Consider the following 23855-nt stretch of genomic DNA (forward strand, 5'->3'; position numbering starts at 1 on the left):
AAAGAAAGTATTATTTTTCTTTCCTTCTCTGCTTTCCTTCCTAAAGGAAATCACAGAATAACACATGACTTTGTAACTGAAGGATAGCATCAGAATTGGATTTTACAGCATACATTTGTAGCCATTTACTAAAACTATTTTTATGAGAGAGATCTTAAATAAAATTGGAAAATAATGGATAGACTAAGATCCTGTGTTAACCTAAGATAGACTCTCAGAGAATGAATAACTCAACAATAAGAACGATACTCATCTGACTGACCTATTAGTTGGTTGTGGTATTCTCAGCTGATACACATACTCTACATTCTAGGCTGGGAAATGGCAGGGAACAAGATTTTCTCAAGTCAAAAGAATTAAAACTTCATATATGAAAATGGGAACTTTGAACAAAAAGCAGATTATCACTTGTGCTGAATTGACCAGGTGGTGTCTGTAGATACGAAGTTTCTCTCGGGCATTTTGCTAATCAGTACAACCCCTTTCCCCTCCAGCTATCAAGAGCCATAGTAACAAAAGCTCAGGAGTAGCTAATGTTTACTGGGTGCTTACTATATGCCAACTCTGTTATAAGTGCTTTGTACATATGACCTCTCTTTAGTGTGGCAGTTACGGTAAGTATCATCAACAGCTCTGGGAACTGACACAGAAGTAACCTGCCTGCAATTATAATTTTGAAGGGATGGAACCATATTCCAATCAAGGATTCTAACCCAGAACCCACTTTCTAAGCCATGATGTAATATAGCTCTCCTAAAATTCTGGAATAGCTTTCTCAACTAGAGAACCATAGTTTACAATCTTTGTTGTTGTTGTTGTTTTCTAAGATTTTATTTATTTATTCATGAGAGACAGAGACAGAGGCAGGCTCCATGCAGGGAGCCCAATGTGGGACTCGATCCCAAGTCTCCAGGATCAGGTCCTGGGCTAAAGGCTGCGCTAAACCGCTGAGCCACCAGGGCTCCCCAGCTTACAATTTTGTACCTAATCTATCACTTCTGCCTTCCTTGGACTTGCTTCTCCTAACACTCACCATGACTAATTTCAGCTTTTTAGGGTAAGCGTTTTCTCACTTAAGATGAAAAAGCCTGGGGGAAGAAAATTGATTTGAGGCAAGGAATATAGAGTTCTGGATATGGATGGTTTCAGGTTGAGATGTCAATGAAATATCTAAAAAAAGGTATGAAGGAGACATGAAACAGATTACCATCTACTTCACTGGTTTGGATCTCAAAAGAGAATATTGGGTTGACATACACATTTGATGCGGTAAAACTCTACTACTACTACTAATGCAGGTATCTTTTTTTTTTTTTTTAAGATTTTATTTATTTATTCATGAAAGACACAGAGAGACAGAGGCAGAGACATATGCAGAGGAAGAAGCAGGAAGAAGCCTGATGCGGGACTTGATCCCGGGACTCTGGGCCAAAGGCAGGCGCTCAACTGCAGAGCCACCCAGGAGTCCCCAGGTATCATTTTTTAGCACAATTTCTTGATTCTTATCCTCAAATAAGTTTTTCCCTTAGGATTTCTCATCTTAGAAAATGAAACCACTGTCTGCTCAGTTGCCTAACGAAATTGGAGAATCATCTTTGTTCTTCTCCTTCATCTTTACCCATACATGCAATTCACCAAGTCTTTTAGTTTTATTTGCAAATGACATTCTAAATCCATCTACTTGTCTCTATCCCCACTGCCGCTATGTAATTTACCTATTTCTTAATTTACAGATTCTTGCCTGGACCAGGAATCCACATAATTTTGCTTGCATGCTTCCTCAAAGACTTTATATAATTCTAACTTGATATTTATTTTTTTAACATTATAAGTTTAAAGAGTTGCAAAGAATATGATTTCTTAGGTATCTAAAAAATTGTTTTTAAAAAATAAAGCATCACTCTTTTTTAAAAAAGTATCCAATTAAATATAAAATACTAGGATGACAATATTCACTTTTATCTATTTAAAAACTGTAAAGACAAACTATTCTTTTTTTCCAAGATTTTATTTATTTATTTATTTATTCATAATAGACAGACAGAGAGAGAGAGAGGCAGAGACACAGGCAGAGGGAGAAGCAGGCTCCATGCAGGGAGCCCGATGTGGGACTTGATCCCGGGTCTCCAGGATCATGCCCTGGGCTAAAGGCAGATGCTGTACTGCTGGGCCACCCAGGGATCCCAAGACAAATTATTCTTAAGTAATTAAGAATTTTATGTGTTCCTTTTTCACTTTGACTTGGTATTTATGTTACATTTCTTCCTAAAATTTTATACTGATGTAATTTATTTTATGCTAGACTGTTTATATAAATCCTCTACTGTAATTTTACGAATCAAAGATATAAGTTTAAATTTCATATTTACAAAATTTCCTGTGGTCATAATCTATTAAGAAATTCAAATTGAGGGCAGGCCCAGTGGCGCAGAGGTTTAGCGCCGCCTGCGGCCCGGGGTGTGATCCTGGAGACCTGGGATCCAGTCCCACATCCCATGTCAGGCTCCCTGCATGGAGCCTGCTTCTCCCTCTGCCTGTGTCTCTGCCTCTCTCTCTGTGTCTCTATGAATAAATTAAAAAAAAAAAGAAATTCAAATTGAGTGATCATGACAATTAATAACAATCAAAACATTTTATATTTTGAAAGAATACTATTAAATATGAAAAGTAAAATTGTATTAAACTGTGTCTTAACATTAAACATATTTACCTTAATGAAATTTATGGTATTTTTATTTTATTAGTTTATATATTCCTTGATGAATATTACTTATTCAGGGTTCAGTATCCATTCTTTCATATGCTTCATTTTTACAGGTGTAAGCACTAAGTAACCTTTATAAAAAAATACATAGATAAGAGGGCAGCCCCGGTGGTGCAGCAGTTTAGCGCCGCCTGCAGCCCAGGGCATGATCCTGGAGACCCTGGATCGAGTCCCACGTCAGGCTCTCTGTATGATGCCTGCTTCTCCCTCTGCCTGTGTCTCTACCTCTCTCTCTGTCTCTATGAATAAATAAATAAAATCTTAAAAAAAAAAAAAAAAAAGAACGGAAGGAGCTTTGTTATAGCAATATATCTCAATTTTTTGCACTCCTTCAGAATTATATGCCCCAAGTCACACAGTAGCTTATCGTTAAAAATTACTTAAAATCATCAGCTGGTAACTTAACCAAGCTATCCTTCAATTCTATTGAAAAGAAAGAATTATAAACAATCTAACTTTCCGATCCATCTTCTTAATACCAATATTTGGATCTATCTGTAATTGCTCCACAGAGGTTTTTTTTCCTTCCCTACAAGAATAAAATATTAAGATTCAGGAGAGGCATGCCTATTGTAAAGTGAGGGGTGCACACTGTGAAAAGGGAAGTAAAAAAAGAATCTGCTCATCTTAGGTGCCTTCTGAGGCAGATCAATTTTATTTTATTTTTTATTTTATTTTTAAATATTTTATTTATTTATTCATGAGAGACACAGAATGAGAGAGAGAGAGGCAGAGACACAGGCAGAGGGAGAAGCAGGTTCCATACAAGGAGCCCGATGTGGGACTCAATCCTGGGTCTCCAGGATCACACCCCAGGCTGCAGGCAGCGCTAAACCGCTGCGCCACCGGGGCTGCCCTAGGCAGATCAATTTTAGAAGCTGAGGACCTGTGGCAGTGCACTCTTTTGGAAAATGTTTGTGCATCTCCGGGTATATGTGTATCTCAATTTAAATACCTTTGGCCTAGGCTACTCTAATAACTCATCTGATCTTGCTTCCACTATAAGCCTCGTGGAATCCATTTTCCAACTAGTGGCCAGATGGTCTTTTAAAAACACAAATCAGCAGATGTTATGCACTGATTAAACCTCTTTAATGGCTTCCACCATTCTTAAACATAAACTCCTGGCCACCCCTTACTAAAGCCCTGCATGCCTTTCACTGCTCCAATCCCCCTCCTCCTGCCCCCTCATACCAGTTGTCCTCACACATGCCCAGTTCTTCCCACCTTACTATCGTCAAAAACACTGATTCTTCCCTACTCCTCACATGGCATGCTTCTTAGCCTTCAAGACCCAGGTAAATGTTACTTTCTCAGAGGACCCTCTCTGAGCAATCAAAAATAGGTTCTAACCTCCCCCAAATTCCACCAAATAATATATTGTCTTTTGCAGAAAACCTGTTCCTATTCTTTATAGCACTTTTGGTAACATGTAATTAGATGATTTTTTTTTTGTTGGATTAGTGTCTGTGATCCTCTGCAGACTGGAAGCTCTCTTAGGGGAGAAACCACAGCTGCTTTACTCATCACAATATATTACTCCAGACTACCACAGCACCACTGGATACTCGATAAAGATCTGATGAATGATTGTGCAAGCAAACTCATGAAAAAATTTAGTTATTTGCTTAAAATGCTTCAATAGTTCTCCACTGCCTTGAACATAAAATTAAATGCTGGAGTACAACATGAGACTAAATGATCAGACTGTGTGCAATTCCCACTCCCTTCCCTCCACCCTCCCATTCCTAGCTCGTGCCAAACATATTTATCCTGAACTATAGCTATTAACCACTACTTAAAGTTTCCTGGATATTTCCAGCATTCACATATGCTGGCCCCTCTATATGGAATATGGTGAATATCCTTCCACCTTCTTTTTGCTTATTTCCTTTTAAGACTCACCTCATGCATTATCCATCTCTTCCAAGAGGTCTTCGATGCACCTCTCCGATCTGGATTACATGCCTGTCCTTCCTCTTCTACTCTTTTTTTTCTTTTTTTAAGATTTTATTTATTTACTCATGAGAGAGAGAGAGAGGCAGAGACACAAGCAGAGGGAGAAGCAGGCTCCATGCAGGGAGTCCGACGTGGGACTCGATCCTGATCCCGGGTCTCCAGGATCAGGCCCTGGGCTGAAGGTGGTGCTAAACCACTGAGCCACCCGGGCTGCCCCTTCCTCTTCTACTCTTAAAGCTCTCTATTCAGATCACAACCATGACACTTATCAAACTGAACCATATTTTAGGTTCATTTTTCAGTGTTTCCATATAAACTATGAACTTCTTGAGACAGAGGTTGTCTTTATTACCTATTTCCAGTGCCTAGTGTAATATCTGGGAAACTACAAGATATTCAATAAATGTTTGTCAAAAGAGTAGGATTACTAAAAGGGTCATTATTTATTTTCTGAGCATCACTACCATTTAATTTACAAAATGAGAAATATAACTTACTATAAGTATTCAGATCAGTACAGGACTATGTTATATGGCCAGATAATAAGCTATCAACTCTGGGAACAATTAAAAGAAGGCAAGCACACACACACACACACACACACAAAAGTAAGAGGGCAACAGAAAGGATTGGAGGGTACAATTATAACTTTATTAACACACATTACCGTCTATAGGCTACTCAGTTACTAGTGATGCTTCACTAGTGGCGACTTGTTTTGTTTGAGAAAGTATTTGGGCATCCTGGTGATAAATGACATGTAACCAACTGGGTAGATTCACAGCCAATAGAGAATTTAATAAATCTTTAAAGAGTAAAAAGATGGGACACTTGGTGATTGCCAATTGTAGTCTGCACCCCACTCACTCATGTACTTTGCTCCACTTCCTCCACAAGTGTGTCTGACAAACCAGATGTGGCTGAGGATAAGAAATTTGACTAAGCTGAAATGAAGAAGACAGAAACACAAGAAAATAATCCACTGTCTTCAAAACGAACAATGGAATAGGAGAAGCAGGAAGCGAATCATGATGAAGCATGTGCCACCAATATGCATTCCATTAGCACTGCCTTCTTATTTTACTTTTTTTTAGCTATTTAACTTTGTAAGATGCAAAGAGGCTGGATCAAGTTTAAATGACTATACTACCCATTTTCACAATAAAGAATCAAGAACTACAGAAAGTAAAGGCCAAGTCTGGCTCTCCCACCTGCCCATCTGGCTGGCAGGGAAGGAAAAGAACTTGAATGCTGAAGAAAGAAGTTGGGTACTCTGTGAGATCCAGAGTAAAAACCAAGTGAGTCCAACGTGTCCTGTTAGGCTGTAAAATGCCATTTAATTAGAGTGCCATTTTTTGTTGTTGCTCAAGTGATTTTAATTATTAAATGCACAATATTTAATATGCAAGTATCTGGGGAAAAATCTTTAGGATATAATCCTAAAAAATGCTCAGTGATCTAAAACTACCTGTAAATCATAGGTAAAACCTTATGATCTTCTGGGTCAAAATTTATAAGTAACATACAAGCCAAATAACAACAAAATAGTAATTTAAAAAATGAGTACCACTATGAAAAATGAATGTTGAAAAATAAAAGAATTCATGAGCAAATTTTAGTTATATTGAAAGGATATGTCTTTATCACTGCTCAAAACACTAAGAAATACTCTTTAGGAACAGATACAAATCCAGCTTATTGAGCCATAAGAAAATGTCTTATTACTTTAGAGGCATTTTTTAAACTTTTAGTTAGCAATGTAGTTGCAAAAGACTTCAAAGAATAAGTTTACTCTTAGTGAAGATATTTAAAACATTCTTTTCTAGTAAAAAGAAAAAAGCATTTCAAAAATTTAAGTTTATAGCAGCACTGCTGAACTAATGATACTGCTTCCTACCTCCTCACAATTCTGAGACATAAAAGAATGAATTTTACTCTAGTCTCATTTTAAGAAAATGGGACTCACATTCAACAAAACACAAAACCTGCTAAAACTTGAGCAGAGACAAGTTTCAGAAGAAGAAAGTCCACATAGAAAAGTAGAAAGCGGGCAGCCCCGGTGGCGCAGCGGTTTGGCGCCGCCTGCAGCCTGGGGTGTGATCCTGGAGACCCCGGATCGAGTCCCACATCAGGCTCCCTGTGTGGAGCCTGCTTCTCCCTCTGCCTGTGTCTCTGCCTCTCTCTCTCTGTGTCTATGACTAAATAAATAAAATCTTTAAAAAAAAAAAAGAAAAGAAAAGAAAAGTAAAAGGAGCCCTTGGGCTCCCCCTGAAGGAATTATCCACTTTCATCTATTTGCCCACACAGGTTATAGAACATCTTCCCTCCTTTTTTTTTAAAGATTTATTTATTTATTCATAATAGAGAGAGAGGCAGTGGTATAGACAGAGGGAGAAGCAGGCTCCATGCCAGGAGCCCGATGCAGGACTCGATCCCAGGACTCCAGGATTGCGCCCTGGGCCAAAGGCAGGCGCTAAACCGCTGAGCCACCCAGGGATCCCCGAACATCTTCCCTCATGAGATCATTATACAATTTCTTTATATTTTGGGCATGAGCTCAATATGGAGCAGCATATATTGGAAATAAAGAAACTATAAGGGGATCCTATAAGAAATGTTTTCTTTTGTGAGTTTTTCCTCTCAAACTTTAAAAGGCGATGTTTTTTATTTTAGTAAGAGAGATTATTCCCAAACAATTTTACTTTGCTCTTTAAGAAATCAAGAGATACAGATATCCTTCCCTTCTAACAGAGGGAGTTATTTCTTCTCAGAGGCTAAATTTAGGTAAGAAGACAGATAATTTCTGGACCTGAGTAAGATAGTAAGAATAATGTCCCTAGCCAAAAAAAACTTTACCCATTTAAGATACTTCAAATGAATATGTGTAGATTACCTTGGTATTACAATATACAATTAATACATATAAGTAAAATTAACAGTGGAGTTAGAAGACAGAAAAACATAAAAATAAGAAAAGAGAACAGAAGATGACAGAAAGAGGGGACAGTGATGAAGGTCACATGGCCTCAGAAATACAAACATAAAAGCAGCTTTTTCATAGCTTAAACCAATTAGGACCCAAATGACTGGTCTCATGCAATATTTCACTCAACAGCTTCAGATAGGCAGTAAGTAGCAGAATGGTAGAAAGATAAACAGGAAGAGAGAAAGAAAAAAGCATGCAAATAAAAGCAAATTATATATAGCTACTTTGGAAGACAGTTTCACAGTTTCTTACAAAGCTAAATATAGTCTTACCATACAATCCAGCAATTCTCAGGTATTTACCTAAATGAGTTGATAATTTATGTTCATACAAAAACCTACACATAAATGTTTATAGAAAGGCTTTATCCTTTATTGCCAAACATTGGAAGTAATCAAGATGTTCTTCAATAGGTGAAGGAATAAACAAATTGTGGCATGTCTATACAATGAAATATTATTCAGAAGTAAAACAAAATGAGTTATCAGGCCACAAAAAACCATGGAAGAACCTAAAAATGCATATGCTAAATGAAAGAAGCCAGTCAAAAAAGGCTACCCACTGTGTGATTCCACCTACAGGACATTGGAGAAAAAGAGAAACTATGGAGACAGCAAAAAGATCAAGGATTGGGGAGATGAAGGAAGGATGAATAGCTGGAGTACAGGGGAACTTTGGGGCAAACTATTCTAAATAATACTGCAATGGTGAATACATAACACAATACATTTGAATACAATACATTTGGCAAAACCCACAGAACTGTATGAGATGAAAGTGAACCAAAATGTAAGCTATGGACCAGTTAATAATGTATCAATATTGGCTCATCAATTCTAATAAATCTAGCACAGCAATCCAATATGTTGACAATATGGAAAACTTAGGTGAAGGAAGGAATATATGGGAATTCCATGTAGTTTCTGCTCAACTTTTCTGTAAACTAAAAAACAAAACTGATCTAAAGTAAGTCTATTATAAATAAATAACACATAAATATATTAAAATCTACCACCAAGAAAGCAAATGATAACTACTTCACACAATAGTACATTTTTAAATGTGTACTATCAATTTATATGTCATAGTTACAAGATGTATTATTGCCAACATTTCTATATGATCCCCAATATGTCAAGCAGAAAGAACTCTGTACAGAAAGAAAAAATAGGGACATTTTGAAAATGAAGGTAAGAATACAAAAAAGGTAAAATCAAGATAAAAAAATACCTCTTCACCTTGGAACAATGACTGTAACTATCCCTTTTCTGAAGCTCTCTACTACTACCCAATCTCTATTTAACTGTGTCTCAGGAAGTATTCAAGTAAGAAGTGGACAAGGCATTTATATAGGAACAGGGCACTAAAAGACACTACAGACTGTGAAAAGTTCCATTTTTCTTCAGTTTCACTAGTAAATGTCAGTTTGTCTTTCTATACTAAGCACTAAAGAAATCATATCCTCATACTAACACAGTTATGGAGGGACTCCCTTACGGCACATATTACAACATGTCTGCTTTAAAATGTACCCTTCGGGGACCTCCGGGTGGCTCAGAAGTTTGGCACCTGCCTTCAGCCCAGGGCATGATCCTGGAGTCCTGGGATCGAGTCCCACATCAGGCTCCCTGCATGGAGCCTGCTTCTCCTCTGTGTCTCTGCCTCTCTCTGTGTGTGTGTCTCTCATGAATAAATAAATAAAAATAAAAAAAATAAAAAAAATAAAAATAAAAAAATAAAATGCACCCTTTCTTGCAATGCAACTACCTTAACACATAAGACCACAGGGTCTCATCTTGGGGGTTTCCCAAAAGATTCAGGTTGCCCTCTCATTGAATTTTTCACCCTTTTGGCATGTATATTTCTCCAACAAAGAAATGTAAAGGAAACAATACCTGAAAAAATTAAATGTCATGAATCTCTGTAAGGGAGATTCAAAACCTCAAATCAGGGCAACCCTGATGGTCCAGCGGTTTGGTGCCGCCTTCAGCCCAGGGTATGATCTTGGAGACCCGGGATCGAGTCCCACGTCAGGCTCCCTCCATGGAGTCTGCTTCTCCCTCTGCCTATGTCTCTGCCTCTCTCTCTCTCTCTCTGTCATGAATAAATAAGTAAAATCTTAAAAAAAAAAAAAAGCAAAACCTCAAATCATACTCATATGAATTGAGATTAGAGCCTTCACTTGTTGAAACCATTTTTTCCATTAACATTTCCTATCTTTAGTTATCCTTCCTAACAAAATGTTAAAAGCAAGAGTAGAGGAATCTAAAAGACACAGAAAAATATGTAAAACAAACACCACACACAGCAGCAGTAAAACTCTTCAACAAGTCACTTTGGGGATGAGGCATGCCACTCTGGTGCTCTCAAGTGCCATGATAACTATGTCTGTCATACTTATTATTAACCTTGTTAATACCTTGTTATAATTTTAACTGCTCTTTCCAATAAGGCAGGGTATAAAATAAACTATCTGATATTTAAAATTAACATTTTAACTCAGAAATGTTTGGCTTTCCCATTCAAATTAAAAGCAGGATTGTGACCAGTTTTGCAATAAACAGACAAGTTCCATTTCATCTCACCAGATACATGAGCATATAGCATATACATTTTACTAACGCAGAGACTTTCAACATGAGTCATTCTTATGCAATCACATTTCAATTCTTATTTAAGTCTTGATACTTACACCTGATGAAGTGCTTCTGAAACCCTATAAACACATGTACAGTTCACCTAAACTATACTGGTTGGGTTTTTACCTTTGGTTTAACCAGCAGCATTGCCAGTAACTGTATAAAATTGCAGACCTGTTTTTCAGCACTGGTCCTGGCTGACTCCTCTTGTGCTAGCACCATTTCTCGCTCTGCAGTTATCTGTACACTCTCTCTTAGTGCTTCTTCCAGCTCTTCAATCCTGTCATCCTTCTTACGGAGACTGTCCTAGAAAACGATGGAAGACTAAGTGAAGTAGACTAATTTGTTAGCCCAGGAGAGCCTATTTATCAAGAAAGGATTATTTGCTTATTAAATATTCTTCCTTCAGAAAAATCCAGGCCAGAAAAATATCTTCACAGAGGAAAGAACAAGGGAAGAAAAGAAGTATAATAAGAGGTTGAAAAAGAATATTACTAAGAGCAAAAGGTCGAGTTAGTTAAGCAAGACAAGTTTGTGATGGATTTGTTCTCTGTAACAGAGAGAATAAAACTGTGTTAAGCAGCATAGGCAGCAAGAGCACGATTACTTAAAAACACAAAGCTGTTTTGAACTACTTTCTAAACTGGGCTTTAAGCCAGCTTTGATGAAGCCTAAGTAATAAGACTCAATACCAAAACATTCTCTCGCTCTCCAAAGTTCAGCCTCGATGAAAAAGTTAAATAAATAGCATGATTTTTTAGGTTATATTCTTCATACAGACAATTGTTAGCAAACTAATTTAGAAATGAAAAAGAAAGTGATTTTCTAAATGATTTCAAGATAGCAGAGTTTTCTCTTAATCTCATATGAGGAAACTAAAAATGGATATAAGTGGTTGGGCTAAGCATGAATAATTTATAGTCAGCCAACCAATTCCCACTATCCTTGATATTTTAAATAAGCTTAAAAATTAACTCCTGGGAATGTAAATATGGATTTCTAGCAGAAAGACAATCCTACAGAACTTTAAGAACATGTAAGAAAGGAAAGATCTTAGAATAGAAAGGATACATGAAGCAGAATTCAAACAGTATTAAAAATAGATTCATCAGGTTACTATAAGCATTTCCTCTTGAAATTCTTCTAGAATGCAAAGATTAAAAATAAAATGCTGCCTTTTATTAATATAATTAAATTAAAAACAACAGAACAAGAGTTGATAAAGCATTCTCCAACTTTCAGAATACTTGTATCAGTAAAAGATTTATCAAAGGATTTTGTCTTTCATCTATGCAACTCTCATTTAATTAGACTGCAGTTCACTTTTATAAGTGCAAGGCACAGAAAGTCCTTTCTAACTCTGTCTTCAGAAATCCAGACTGGAAATCTGTCAAAGTTAAGTCAGTTTTTCCTTTGAGCACTGAAAGAATGACATCTTGCTATTTAATATCTTTCATAATAAAAAGTTGACACAACTTTTTTTCTCTCTGTTTTCTCAACTAAAAAAAAATGAGGTTTAAAAAAAAGAATATTAAAAAAAAGAATATTCACATTTCAGTAATATATGTCATGTTCATTTTTTTTAAAGTGTTCACTCTTCTAGGAGAAAATGTTATAAAATACTGTGATTTAACCCTATAAGTAAGGTTCTATCTTCTACAGGGCAGTTTATCTATATAAAAAAAAAATACTCTTTCTTGAAATCTTAATGCTTCCAGGTGGCTTGCCATGAGCATGAGTGCAGCTTCCAAAACGGAAGTCACTGCTCAGGGTTTCTAAAACAATGTCAAGCAGAAAGGGACATGAAATGATTCTTGTAAAAACAAAGATTTCTTTTGATTCAAAGAAAATGAAAGGTAACAGAAGGATCCCGTGGAAAGCGACAGATGCAATCATCAGTGAGTTCAGTCCTCTCAAAATCTCTGATGAATAACTATTTGTAGTACCGTGGGATTCTGAATTAGAGACTACTATAAGCGAAAAGAAACATGAATGTTTCCCATTACCAACTGGTTGTGAATAACTCAGTATGATGTTTTTGTCCAGTCTGCTGTATTCTTTACTCTTAAACTGTCTTTGGGAGATCTCGCAAGAGGTTTTTGTTATTCTAACCGAAATTGAGGCCAAAAAACATATCCCAAATAACTTCCCAAAACCTATTTCAAACAAACAGGTTTATCTGCATTTCTGCATGGCTGAAAACCAGCTCTGTGGCTTTATCAGTAAAACTTCTTTAGAGAGAGGATACTTGGTAATTTGTCATAATGCAGATAATCACTACAGGTTTTCATACTGAAAGTTTTATCAAAACCAGTAGTAAAATCAGAGGTGGTTTTTTTTGTTTTTTTTTTTTTTACTATTTAAGAAAAGTTTATTTTTTACTATTTAAGAAAAGTTTTCTGGACTTAATGGTAAAGCCTGGCTCAAAATCGGTGTGTATAATAAGGACAAAGAACAAAAGCCAACAAATACCAAAAATAAAAAGCAGAAAACTGTTAAATGATATTTATTAAATACTATAAATTACATAATTATAATACAGTCGAAAATCAATGTAAAACTAAGTGTGGAGCCATATGCTCTAAGAAAGCTGTATCAAACCAGGGTGGTAACAAGAGAAATGAAGACAGTGAATACTCTTATCACCTTCAACACCAACAAAGTTCGTAACTACTTAATCCATCTAGTGAGAAAATTTGGCTCCAGTTTTATTTTCAGAATCTTAATATCTCAGATATCTGCTAAGGTAAACCAAGGAAGTTTCCTTTATATTGAATTCCACACCTTGAATTTGTTTCATTTAATAAAATCCTGAGCCAATGCCAGAAATGAATAGAATCTTTTAGTTTTACAAATACTGGGGTTCTAAGCACACTACTAGATCATTATTTATAATTATCCTTTCTTGTTTTTATACTTTCAATGAAGACTAAGTACATTTTTCTATACTTAGACTATAACATGGGTATTCTATGTTTTTCAGTTTAGAATACTAGAGAAAAGATTTTAAGTTTTAGAAAGGCCAAAAATGATCACCCACAAAGAATAAAGTATAGGAAGGCACTGGAATTTTTTATGGAACACAAGGAATTAGAAGTCAACTGAAGTAATGCCTTCAAAATTCCGAAGGCAAGATGCTTTCTGATCTAGAACTCTATATCCAAACTATCAATCAAATGTAAGGGAAGAATGCAAAGTCCTAAAAAATTTACCTCACATCACAGATTCTCTCAGAAAGCTACTAGGGATGTGCTCCATCACTTTAAGAAGTCAACCTAGAAAGAGGAAGACATGGGACCCAGAAAAAAAGGGATCTACCACAAACAAACGGGAAAGGGAACCTTGAGGTTAATGGTAAGCCTAGAGAGTAAGTACAATTCAGAGGAAAGGGCAGAAGCTCAAGGTAAGATGTTTCCAAGAAAAAAAAAAGTGGATGAATAGATTATAAGGTTAATAAAATAAGGGATGATGTATTCTCTAACAGTACCAACATCGAGAGAAATGTTATAGTAGGAGAAAGGAACTTGGGAATAAACTGGTGATATGTATACACATAAAAAATCCAAAGCTATTATTGCACCAGGAAAAACTATAAGTACGGGAAAGGAAATGTAAGCATAATATACTATATGCCTGAGACATAATAATGTAAAACTTGTATTAGAAAGATGGAAGAAAGAGGAAAGTGTGTGTGGTAACTTGCATTGAAAGGCTAATTCCTCATCATTCAAAGTAAGAAATCATTAGATAACTATCTAAATAAAAAAATAAGAAAACAGCAGTATAAAAATGTCATTTGGAGAGGTGGAAGTAAACTGCAGAAGAAACAACCAAAAAAGGTGAAAGCATCTTATCTTAGGGGAGCAGGAATCCAGGTAAGACAATGAGATAGAGGACTAGCACTATTTATTATAAGCCCTATAGTATCACATCACTTCGTAAATGATAATAATTATTGTTCAGAAAAAAATTCAAAATCAAATTTTAAAATGTTAAAGGAAAAAGCACATACTGCAAAATAATTAATAAGAATACATGAATTTCTGGAGGGCCCCTGGGTGGCTCAGTGGGCTAAATGTCTGCCTTCAGCTCATGTCATGATCCCAGCATCCTGGGATCGAGCCCCAGATCGGGCTCCCTGCTCGGGGGTGGGGGGAGGGGGTCTGCTTCTCCTTCCCCCCTGCTCTTGTGCTCACTCTATCTTGCTCTCCCCACTTCTCAAATAAATAAATAAATAAAGTTTTAAAAAATAATACATGAATTTCTGGAAATAATTATAAATGCAGTGACTATTTCAGGTATGGATACTCTATAAACACATGGGTTAACTATTTACTGGAAAGAGAATAGACTGGACAAATACATCTCAAGACAGGGCAAATGGCGAAAAAAATACATGAATTTTAAGTCACTTTTCCTCAGTTTTTTATTCAAAAGTTGAAGTTCTTTATGCCAATAATTTGCATAGCAGGTCAAAATTATGAGAAATTCTTTTCAGTCTTTAGGAAACCAGGTAATATTCTAAATAACATTTTTTAAAGAGATAAAATATTGCAATAAGTTCTGCTATTATTCTGAAAATACCTAAAGCTTAAATATCCCAATAGCATATGTGTAAGACGAAGTACCAAGCCAAGAGCTTTGAAAACTGTCCCCTATCTCCCCTCCTTTGCAAATAGTTTTTTTTTTTTTTTAATACCTATGAATATAGTACTGAGTAGATTTCAGTGATAGTTTGACAAAATTCTACAGACAACATAGCTCATTTACATTGAACTTACTGGTGTATTTGGGTTTGAAGGAAGAGAAAAATCTCGTAATCAATTCGATGCCAATACATGGTTACTACCCAAATTCTCTGAATGTATGTGAGCCAAAAAAATATCAGTTAGTAAAGAAGTATAGGACTTCAGAAACTGCAAAACACAAAAGAGTCGGTATACTTCTACTCTTGGTAAATAGAGGCTAGAGAAAGTAAGGGGATGTGCTGAAATGCCCGGGAAGTGTTTCAGTGGCTCCAGTAGTGACAGTGGTTACACCAGCTATGTCCTAAGGCTCCAGATATATGCTGTACACATTTAATTATACGCTCTCTTTTAAAAAGACCACATTCACCAGTCTTCAAGATAAATCATGAGGTAGTCCTGCCATTCTAAGTCTGTAATCCCAGAGAAAAGTACACAGAACCTCTAATATCCCTAAATCCTTCTATTCTTAGGATATTCCACAGCTTCGAAGGATCTGAAGTATTCAGAAAATAGAGGGTGACTTACTGGAAACTAACTATAGACAGAGATTAAAGTTAAGGTATGACTGGCACACTTTAGTTTGTGAAAATCATTCCTGTTGCTTATATGTATTAATGACTTCTTGCTTTAGCTTGGAAAAAAATCCTAACTTCTCCAACTAAATATACTATTTGTACTTCCCAATACAGTAGCCACTAGTACATGTGGCTACTGAGCACTTAAATTGTGGCTAGACTATATTGAAATGAGCTATAAATACACACTAAATTTTGAAGAAAGTACAAAAAAAGTGAAACATTTAATCAATAATCTTCACATTGATTATATGTTGAAATGATAATATTTTAGACATACTGGATTACATACAGCATGTTACTAAAATTATGTTCCCTTTTGGTTTTTTAAGTGAAGCTATTAGAAAATTCAAAATTATATACATTATTATTTATTCTGGATAACACAGCAATAACTAGAACATGGTATAAATTTATCCCTTGGGGCACCTGGGTGGCTCAGTCAGACTCAGCGTCTGCCTTTGGCTCAGGTCATAATCCCAGGGTACTGGGATCAAGCTCCACATCTAGTTCCCTGCTAGTGCTCAACTCACTCGCTCTCTGTTAAATAAATAAATAAAATATTAAAAATAAATAAATCATCTCTTTTCTTAGCTTACAGCCTATTTGCATACAGGTATGAGTTACATGGGTGAGAATTCTTATGGTAAACTGCCTCAAGTTCTAACAATCCAAAGCACTGACAATTACTGCAGTGATAATATTAATAAAACAAATTCATATAGCATTAACTCTTCTGCCAACAGAGAAAACCAAACTGGATTTTGGAAAAAAAAAAAAAAATCAACATATGACATATCGCTTTATTTTTTTTTTTTTTTTTTTATGATAGGCACACAGTGAGAGAGAGAGAGAGGCAGAGATATAGGCAGAGGGAGAAGCAGGCTCCGTGCACCGGGAGCCCAAATATCGCTTTAATACCTAAGATATAAAGTGCCTGTATTCGTTGTTCACTGTTATATAACAAGTTGCCTCAAAACACAGCAGCCTAAAACAATAGTGAACATTTTTTATCTCATACAGTTTCTGTGGGTCCGGAACTAAAAAACAGCTTAGCCAAACAGTTCTTGTTACAGGGGATCTCATGGTGTTACAGTCAAGATGCTAGTCAGGATTCAGTCCTCTGCTTCCACTTACACGGTTGGCAAGTTAGTGATAGCTACTGGCTAGGGGCCTCTGTTCCTCTCCACAGGGCTACTTGAGTGTCATTATGATATGGCACCTGGCTTTCCTCAAAGCAAGTGATCCAAGAGAATGAGGCAGACACATCAACATCTTTTATGATCTATCTTCAGAAGTCACATACTACCACTTCTGACATTTTCTATTGTTCATACAGACTAATCCTGATACAATGTGGGAGCAGACTACACAAGGGCTCAAACACCAGGAGGTAAGGATGATCTGGGGCCATCTTGGAAGATGATTATCATAGCACCCTAGAGTATACTTCCAGCCTAAGAAAACTGAACTATCAATGAAGCAATGAGGCATGAAAACAGTGATTATCAAAACTGCTACTGAGAGAAAAATACCTGTTAGGATAACAGGGTCTTTACCAGAAAGACACAGCTTTTTTAATGAGATTATATTAAGGTGGAACTGAATAACCCTAGATTTCCTGAAATAAATGTAAAAGGCAGACATTAAAGATACTTCACAAAATTAGGATATCCAATGGATATGAGATCAGCAAAATATACATTTTTTCAAAAATTATTCAGAATAAAACCTGCAATTGGATTGAGGTCTAATGAAATATTTTATGATTGATTCTGGTAGAAATGAAGAGTAATCCAACTTAATTTGTTAGTAGTTCAGTACTAAAGAATACTCAACAATATGCCAATCAATCAAAGGTGAACTGAAAAAAATCACTGGGTGGATGTTTAAAGAGCTATACATAATAGATGTTATTAATAAGTTTAGTCCTCACATTCTAGTGAAGTTCCTTTCTTTTGGGAATAAACACAGTTTTTAGGAAATATGAGAATAAAGTATTCCTGGTCCTATTGGCCCCCATGGACTAAAGACTCTCCTCCTTAAATTCTGTTCCCTTATGCATTTTCATTATAATTGATTTTACTCTTAAGGGGGAAAAATCACAAAATTTAGTGAAAAATAACAGCCTAATTTAAAATTACAAAGAGGGGGCCGGCGGCCGGAGCCAGCACAGCAAGAACTATGTTGCTTCTGAACACCTGCTCACTGGTACACCAGGGGTTGGAAAAATCACACTAGGCAAAGAACTTGCATCAAGATGAGGACTGAAATACATTAATGTGGGTGATTTAGCTCAAGAAGGGCAATTATATAAAGGTTACGATGAAGAGTATGATTGCCCCATTTTAGATGAAGACAGAGTAGTTGATGAATTAGAAAACCAAATGAGTGAAGGTGGAGTTATTGTTGATTACCATGGTTGTGATTTCTTCCCTGAACGCTGGTTCCATATAGTTTTTGTGCTGCAAGCAGATAACAGTGTACTGTACAAAAGACTTTAAACAAGGGGTTATAATGAAAAGAAACTAAAAGACAATATTCAGTGTGAAATTTTTCAAGTTCTTTATGAGGAAGCATTAGCATCCTACAAAGAAGAAATAGTACATCAGCTGCCCAGCAATAAACCAGACATACTGTGTGCCATTGACAACTCACTCAAAAGCCTCTGGTGTGACAGGAAAAGAGCCTGCTTTATAATTTTAAATAGTTCATATCACTTAAAATGAAAGCAGTATCTTTAGAATTTTACTTCAACTGCTATAAACTGTTTGCACTCATCTCAACTAACAAAGACCAGTTTTCCTACCACTAGATCAGGTGCTGAAACCTACGTACTATGCCAACTACACTTATCAAATGAGGTCGCATTAGACCACTTCATTTGCAGAGTATAGGGTTCAAAGCAGGGGGTTTGTGTGACTAGTTTTGGGGGAATGCGGGAAGCTATCAAAGAATTCTTCATATCCTTGAATAAGAAGATTCCTAGAGTCGAATGAGATTAGGGCAAAAGCTGTGACAGCTGTAACATCAGGAAAATTAAGAGTTTGACTGGATTATAGCAAATCCTATACTACTACTAACTCTTTTAATACACTCATCTGAACTTTGCTTCCTGACATCAGCTCTGTCAACATCAACTACACAGCACTGCAGCTGTAAAACTCTAAGTCTCCACAGCTTTTCCTTCAAATCAAACATTCAATAAGAACAGCAAAGGCAAAACAAACAAAAAACCTAGAAATTTAAAAGTAATTTTTTGTTCTCTTCAAATATCACTCACAAAAGTAAAAGGAAAAAAGGTTCAATACTACAATAACAGAAAAAGAAATCACTTGACAATGACAGATCTTCATAAGCTTTTTTATTTGTCAGCAGCAGAAGGAAAGTCACTGCAGATCTCACATAGATTATCCAAAGTAACCCAGCCTCTCCTGTTCACCTGTCCCTTTTCAACTTGACTCTGCCTTGGTTATGGAGGTCATTTCTTTGGGTTAATATTAAGAGCTGCTTCCTTTGGAGTAACCCGTACTTACCAAAGAGGCTTTAACATGTTCTGAAAGATACTGATATTTTCCTTAATATAAAGAGACAGTAATTCTTTATTACCCTCCACCCTACTGCTTATTCTTCCTCCTTTTTCCCCGTCCCCCAAGCATACACACACATGCAGATTTTATGAAAATCATTCAACATGGCAGAATTCAATTTCCAACTACTCATATGTTTACTGGGGGGAAAAATTGAAGCCAGATGCACTGATGAAGTCAATTTTAAGAAAAGAAAGCTAGCCTAACACAGAGACAGAATTTGGTTATATGCACAACTACTTTTTATTTTAAAGAGATGTTTTGGGTTAAAGTTTAAATATATTTTCTTCCTCCTTCTGTCCAAAGTCCCTCAAATATCTCCGCTATTTAGAGAACTCTGTTACAAACCTTAACTTAAAAATCAAACAAGAGTAGATGGATTTTATGAAAGAAATGGACATATATACATATAAAATGGTGCTCTACATAAATAACTTTTACAGAGCATATAGTACCAATAACCCTTGCAGTGAGCCAGGTTCTTATCTTAAAAATTCTGGGAGCTGGGTATCAGAAACTTGAGCAAGGACATAGGGTTTTTTCCTAATCTTACTGCATGTCTCCTCTGATCGATAATGCTTATAAAAAGAACAAGCAAAACTTTTCCAAGTCTTTACCAAAAATTCCAAAGATAACCTTTTACTTAAAATAATAAACAACTGATGTGGTCTATAAGAGGATGACTTTTCCCTTGAGGTCTTGGTAAAGGGAATAATAACGCCTTCTAATGCTCTCTCTTAAAAACAAAAAGAATCTTCTCAGAGACTTCACTTTCCAAATATAAAGGGGAAGTTTCCACAACAACATAAAGGATTAAACCATTCATTTCATTGAGGTGAGGACATAGTACTAAAAATTTTGGTGCCAAATGTAACTTTAACCACTTATTATTCTTTTTTAAAGATTTTATTTTTTTATTCATGAGACACACACACACACACAGAGGCAGAGACACAGGCAGAGGGAGAAGCAGGCTCCATGCCGGTGCCTGACGTGGGACTCGATCCTGGGTCTCAAGGATCACACCGAGGGCTGAAGGCAGCGCTAAATCGCTGAGCCAGCTGGGCTGTCCCCACTTATTATTTCATGGGGAGTATTCTTGTATTAAGCTAAAAGGATTTGGCTTAACAGTTCCCATAGAATAGGGCTAACCTAACAGTAGGAAGTAGCTTTGTTAGGCTACCTACACATTAATATTATCAGTAAACATTCTTTCAGTACATTTCACTGGCTGTCAAAAAGAACTGAATTTTGGCCAGAGAGAAAAGTATCTAAAGAGTCCATTTCAACCACTGCTGAGCCTTAAAATGATTATGACTTGTTTTGCTTTTTTCTAAATGGTAAAAAGCAGCACAGTTTAGGCTAAAAGCTTTAGAAAATCGCACAGGCCAATAATTTGGGTAGGTGCTTCATCTGCAGGAAAATCAAATTTTTGAAGTTAATTTCAGCATATTTGCACAAGGTTGTTAAAATGGATGCTAATTTGTATGTATATTTTTCCAGTATAATCCCTAGCTCCATTTAATATTTGTCCGTAACATCCTAAAAATCTACCTATGTCCATAGTCTAGACAGAAAAAAGACCTGTCTTGCCAAGAAAAAAAAAATTAATTAAAGAAGAAAAGATGACATAGGATTAAATCTTTCAACAGGTCAAGGAAAATATCTGTTAAGAAACCAAAATTGATTTTTACAAGAAAATCATTAATATATCAGAGGTATCTAATCAGGTGACACATCACATACTATTTCTAGAAAAGACATCAGATAATCTTAATTTATTTTTAAAGTTTTCTTAAATAATTATCCTCATGGCCAATGTGAAAACCAAAGATAAGTAATTCTCATTTCAGAAAGGAAAACAAAATTTCTTACCAAAATGGAAGAATTTTCATTTTTGATAGAGTAAATCCAAGCAAATTTTAAAGATAAACACAAACATTTCACTGATAAGTCATCTAAAAAGAGAATATGCCTAAATATATGTAAAGTTTCCCTATCTCTATTTCTATTGTTTTCATTCTCTTTGAACTTTATTCTTAATATTCATTGGTCTCAGAAGAGCTGACTCACAAGAACCACAGTGTTCTTCCAGCAATCCCATTAATCTCTTTGACAGTACCCTTTCTCAAGGTTAAATTCAAATACTTATCTTTGTTATAAATAAAAACAAAGCACCAAACCACTGTTGATATGAGGTTCTTTCCCCACCAACCTTCAGTCTACTTTGTCTTATTAGAATATGACTAAAACTTATAGTTTCATCCAAAGACAAAGTGAGTGTTACTGCTTAAAGAATAAAAATATGTAAGGTAAATATTCTCAGCTAACTGAAGACCTGACATTTTCTTTGTTAAAATATGCAAACTCCTTAAAGGGTAACCTATAAAATTTTAGAGAATATTAGAATGCTAAATGTAGCATCAGGCAAAGATTTTTTTAAATTTGTAACTAAACCTTTAAATTTTATTTTATTACTTATAACAATGATTTTTAGCTACACTTAATGAACGGCTACCTATGTAAAACAATATTTCAATATATCTGAAATGTTTAAAACAGCCCTTAATCTAAGGCAGATATAAACTGGTTGAGAAGGGAAAGTGATTAAATCACACAGGCTCAATTATAAAATAATATATTAAAAAGCAGAAAACGATAAAGTATAATTAAACATACAGGCCCAGGAACAGGGATAAGACAATAACAAAACAGGGTGTAGAGATCAACAGCAAAGGCTAATTTTAAGCCAGAATCTTTAGGTGGTAATAATAGAAATCCAAAGAAAAAAGATCCTGTGTAAGAAAAAGATCATAGATCAGAAAATCAATTTACTATATTTACGAAACACCAACACTATCAACTTCTCTAGAATATAGTAGCTATGCTAAGTAAGTATCTCACCTAAAGATGAGGTTAGAAATACTTAAAGGTTTGGCTGATGAAAGACTCCAAAGGCCATGCTAAAATGCTTGTGAATGAGAGTTCTGGACATCTACTGAAATGCCACTGAAATAAATAAACACTTTTAGAAAGAACCAACTATGTACCATATACCAAGACCTGGTTCACAAATTCAAATATGCGGGGGAAACAACATACAAATTATGAGTATATAATACAAAGCAAGAGAAAATAAGCTCTGAAAAATTTTTTTAAAAGATTTTATTTATTTATTCATGAGAGGCACACACACAGAGAGAGAGGCAGAGGAGACACAGGCAGAGGGAGAAGCAGGCTCCATGCAGGGAGCCTGAAGTGGGACTGGATCCCGGGGCTCCAGGACCATGCCCTGGGCCGAAGGCAGTGCTAAACTGCTGACAGCCACCAGGGCTGCCCAGCTTTGAAATTTTTAAAGCAGAAACAAAGTCTAATGGAATTAAAACGGGCTGATTAATTCCAACTGTGAGGATTCAGGCATGCTGCACAAGGGAGGGAAGGGAACATTTGATCTGAATTTTGGAAGATGGGCAGGCTTTCAACAGAGAGCTTTTCTAATTGCAACATCACCATCAGTCAAATCAGCTAAGATTATGCTTTCATATACCATTTATTTAGGAGGTCCTTATTGCTGGGATTTGCCTAATTTCAGTTTTTTATACAGCAATTACTTATGAATTGCACAATAACACCCTTTTGGACATATCCAGCATATCCCAGTACTCAGCCTAGTGACTAGTCCATAATAGGCACTCAATACATGTTTACTGAAGACAGCTACAGATTATCCTGAAATATTATTAGCCAATTAAAAAAAATATGGCTTACAAAAAATATTAATGAAACAACTCAGAACTAAATTTAATACAGAGTTAAGTTCTTGAGTAAGGAAAACAAAGTTCGGCAAAATTAAATGCTGAATATCAAGAGAAGAGGCACTATAATTAAAGAAAAAGATAATAGGAAAGGCTCATCACCAATGTGCCTCATTGTTTTTGTCATTCATGTCCAAATTCATGAATATCAAGCAGAATTGTAAAATAGTTTAGATGTATGGATCATGCTTGAAACACTTTAAATAACCACTGTATAATCAAGTCTTAATACTAGTCAAATATATGCCTAAGAAAAGCATTACAAAGACTTTGTTATAAAGGCAGTGAATTTTGATAAGTGTGTGACAGAAAAATTGGCCAAGGCAAGGGTCTGCATCAATACAGAATTTTCCATCTCCAAAGTCAGTAAGGTATAATAGAAGACATCTATCCACCTTAACCCAGGGAGATCACTGCTCTTTCTTGACCATTCTAAATACAATGGATCACATCACTCATCTCTATGCTGTCCTCTTAGCCTCTCAGCACCACTAATATGACGTACTTCCTCCCCTTCTCTGAAGACAATCTTCTCTCTTGCCTTCTATAATGCCACACTCTCCTTTTTCTCTCCCACCCCTCAATTGATCTTTCCATTTTAGTTTCTTTTCAAACACCACATTCTACCCAACCCCATTTCTACAGGCTCAACTCTAACTCCAATGTTCTTCTGTCAGTATTTTACTTCCAGATGTTATCACTGATTCTTATGGACTTCCGTATGATTTTTAAACTCAAGTCCCCAAAATTACTTATTCTAATTTCAACAGCTTTTCCCT

The 23855-nt window shown here is 35.9% G+C and overlaps 1 protein-coding gene across 22 annotated transcripts in view; it reads right to left on the reverse strand.

The window, feature by feature from the left end:
- ERC1 (ELKS/RAB6-interacting/CAST family member 1) overlaps positions 1-23855 on the reverse strand; it is a 539792-nt gene that overhangs the window by 284000 nt on the left and 231937 nt on the right. For 19 of the 22 annotated variants that reach the window (XR_005379702.1, XR_005379703.1, XR_005379704.1 and 16 more), the window contains one exon: positions 10523-10654. The exons of the other annotated variants lie outside the window; for them this stretch is intronic. Coding sequence is in view for 16 of the 19 variants with exons in the window: in XM_038576364.1 (XP_038432292.1) it covers positions 10523-10654 (132 nt within the window). In the remaining 3 variants the exon portion in view is untranslated. The remainder of the gene's footprint in view (positions 1-10522; positions 10655-23855) is intronic. 22 annotated transcript variants of the gene reach the window in all.

Source organism: Canis lupus, chromosome 27, assembly GCF_011100685.1.
Source record: "Canis lupus familiaris isolate Mischka breed German Shepherd chromosome 27, alternate assembly UU_Cfam_GSD_1.0, whole genome shotgun sequence".
NCBI lineage: Eukaryota > Metazoa > Chordata > Mammalia > Carnivora > Canidae > Canis > Canis lupus.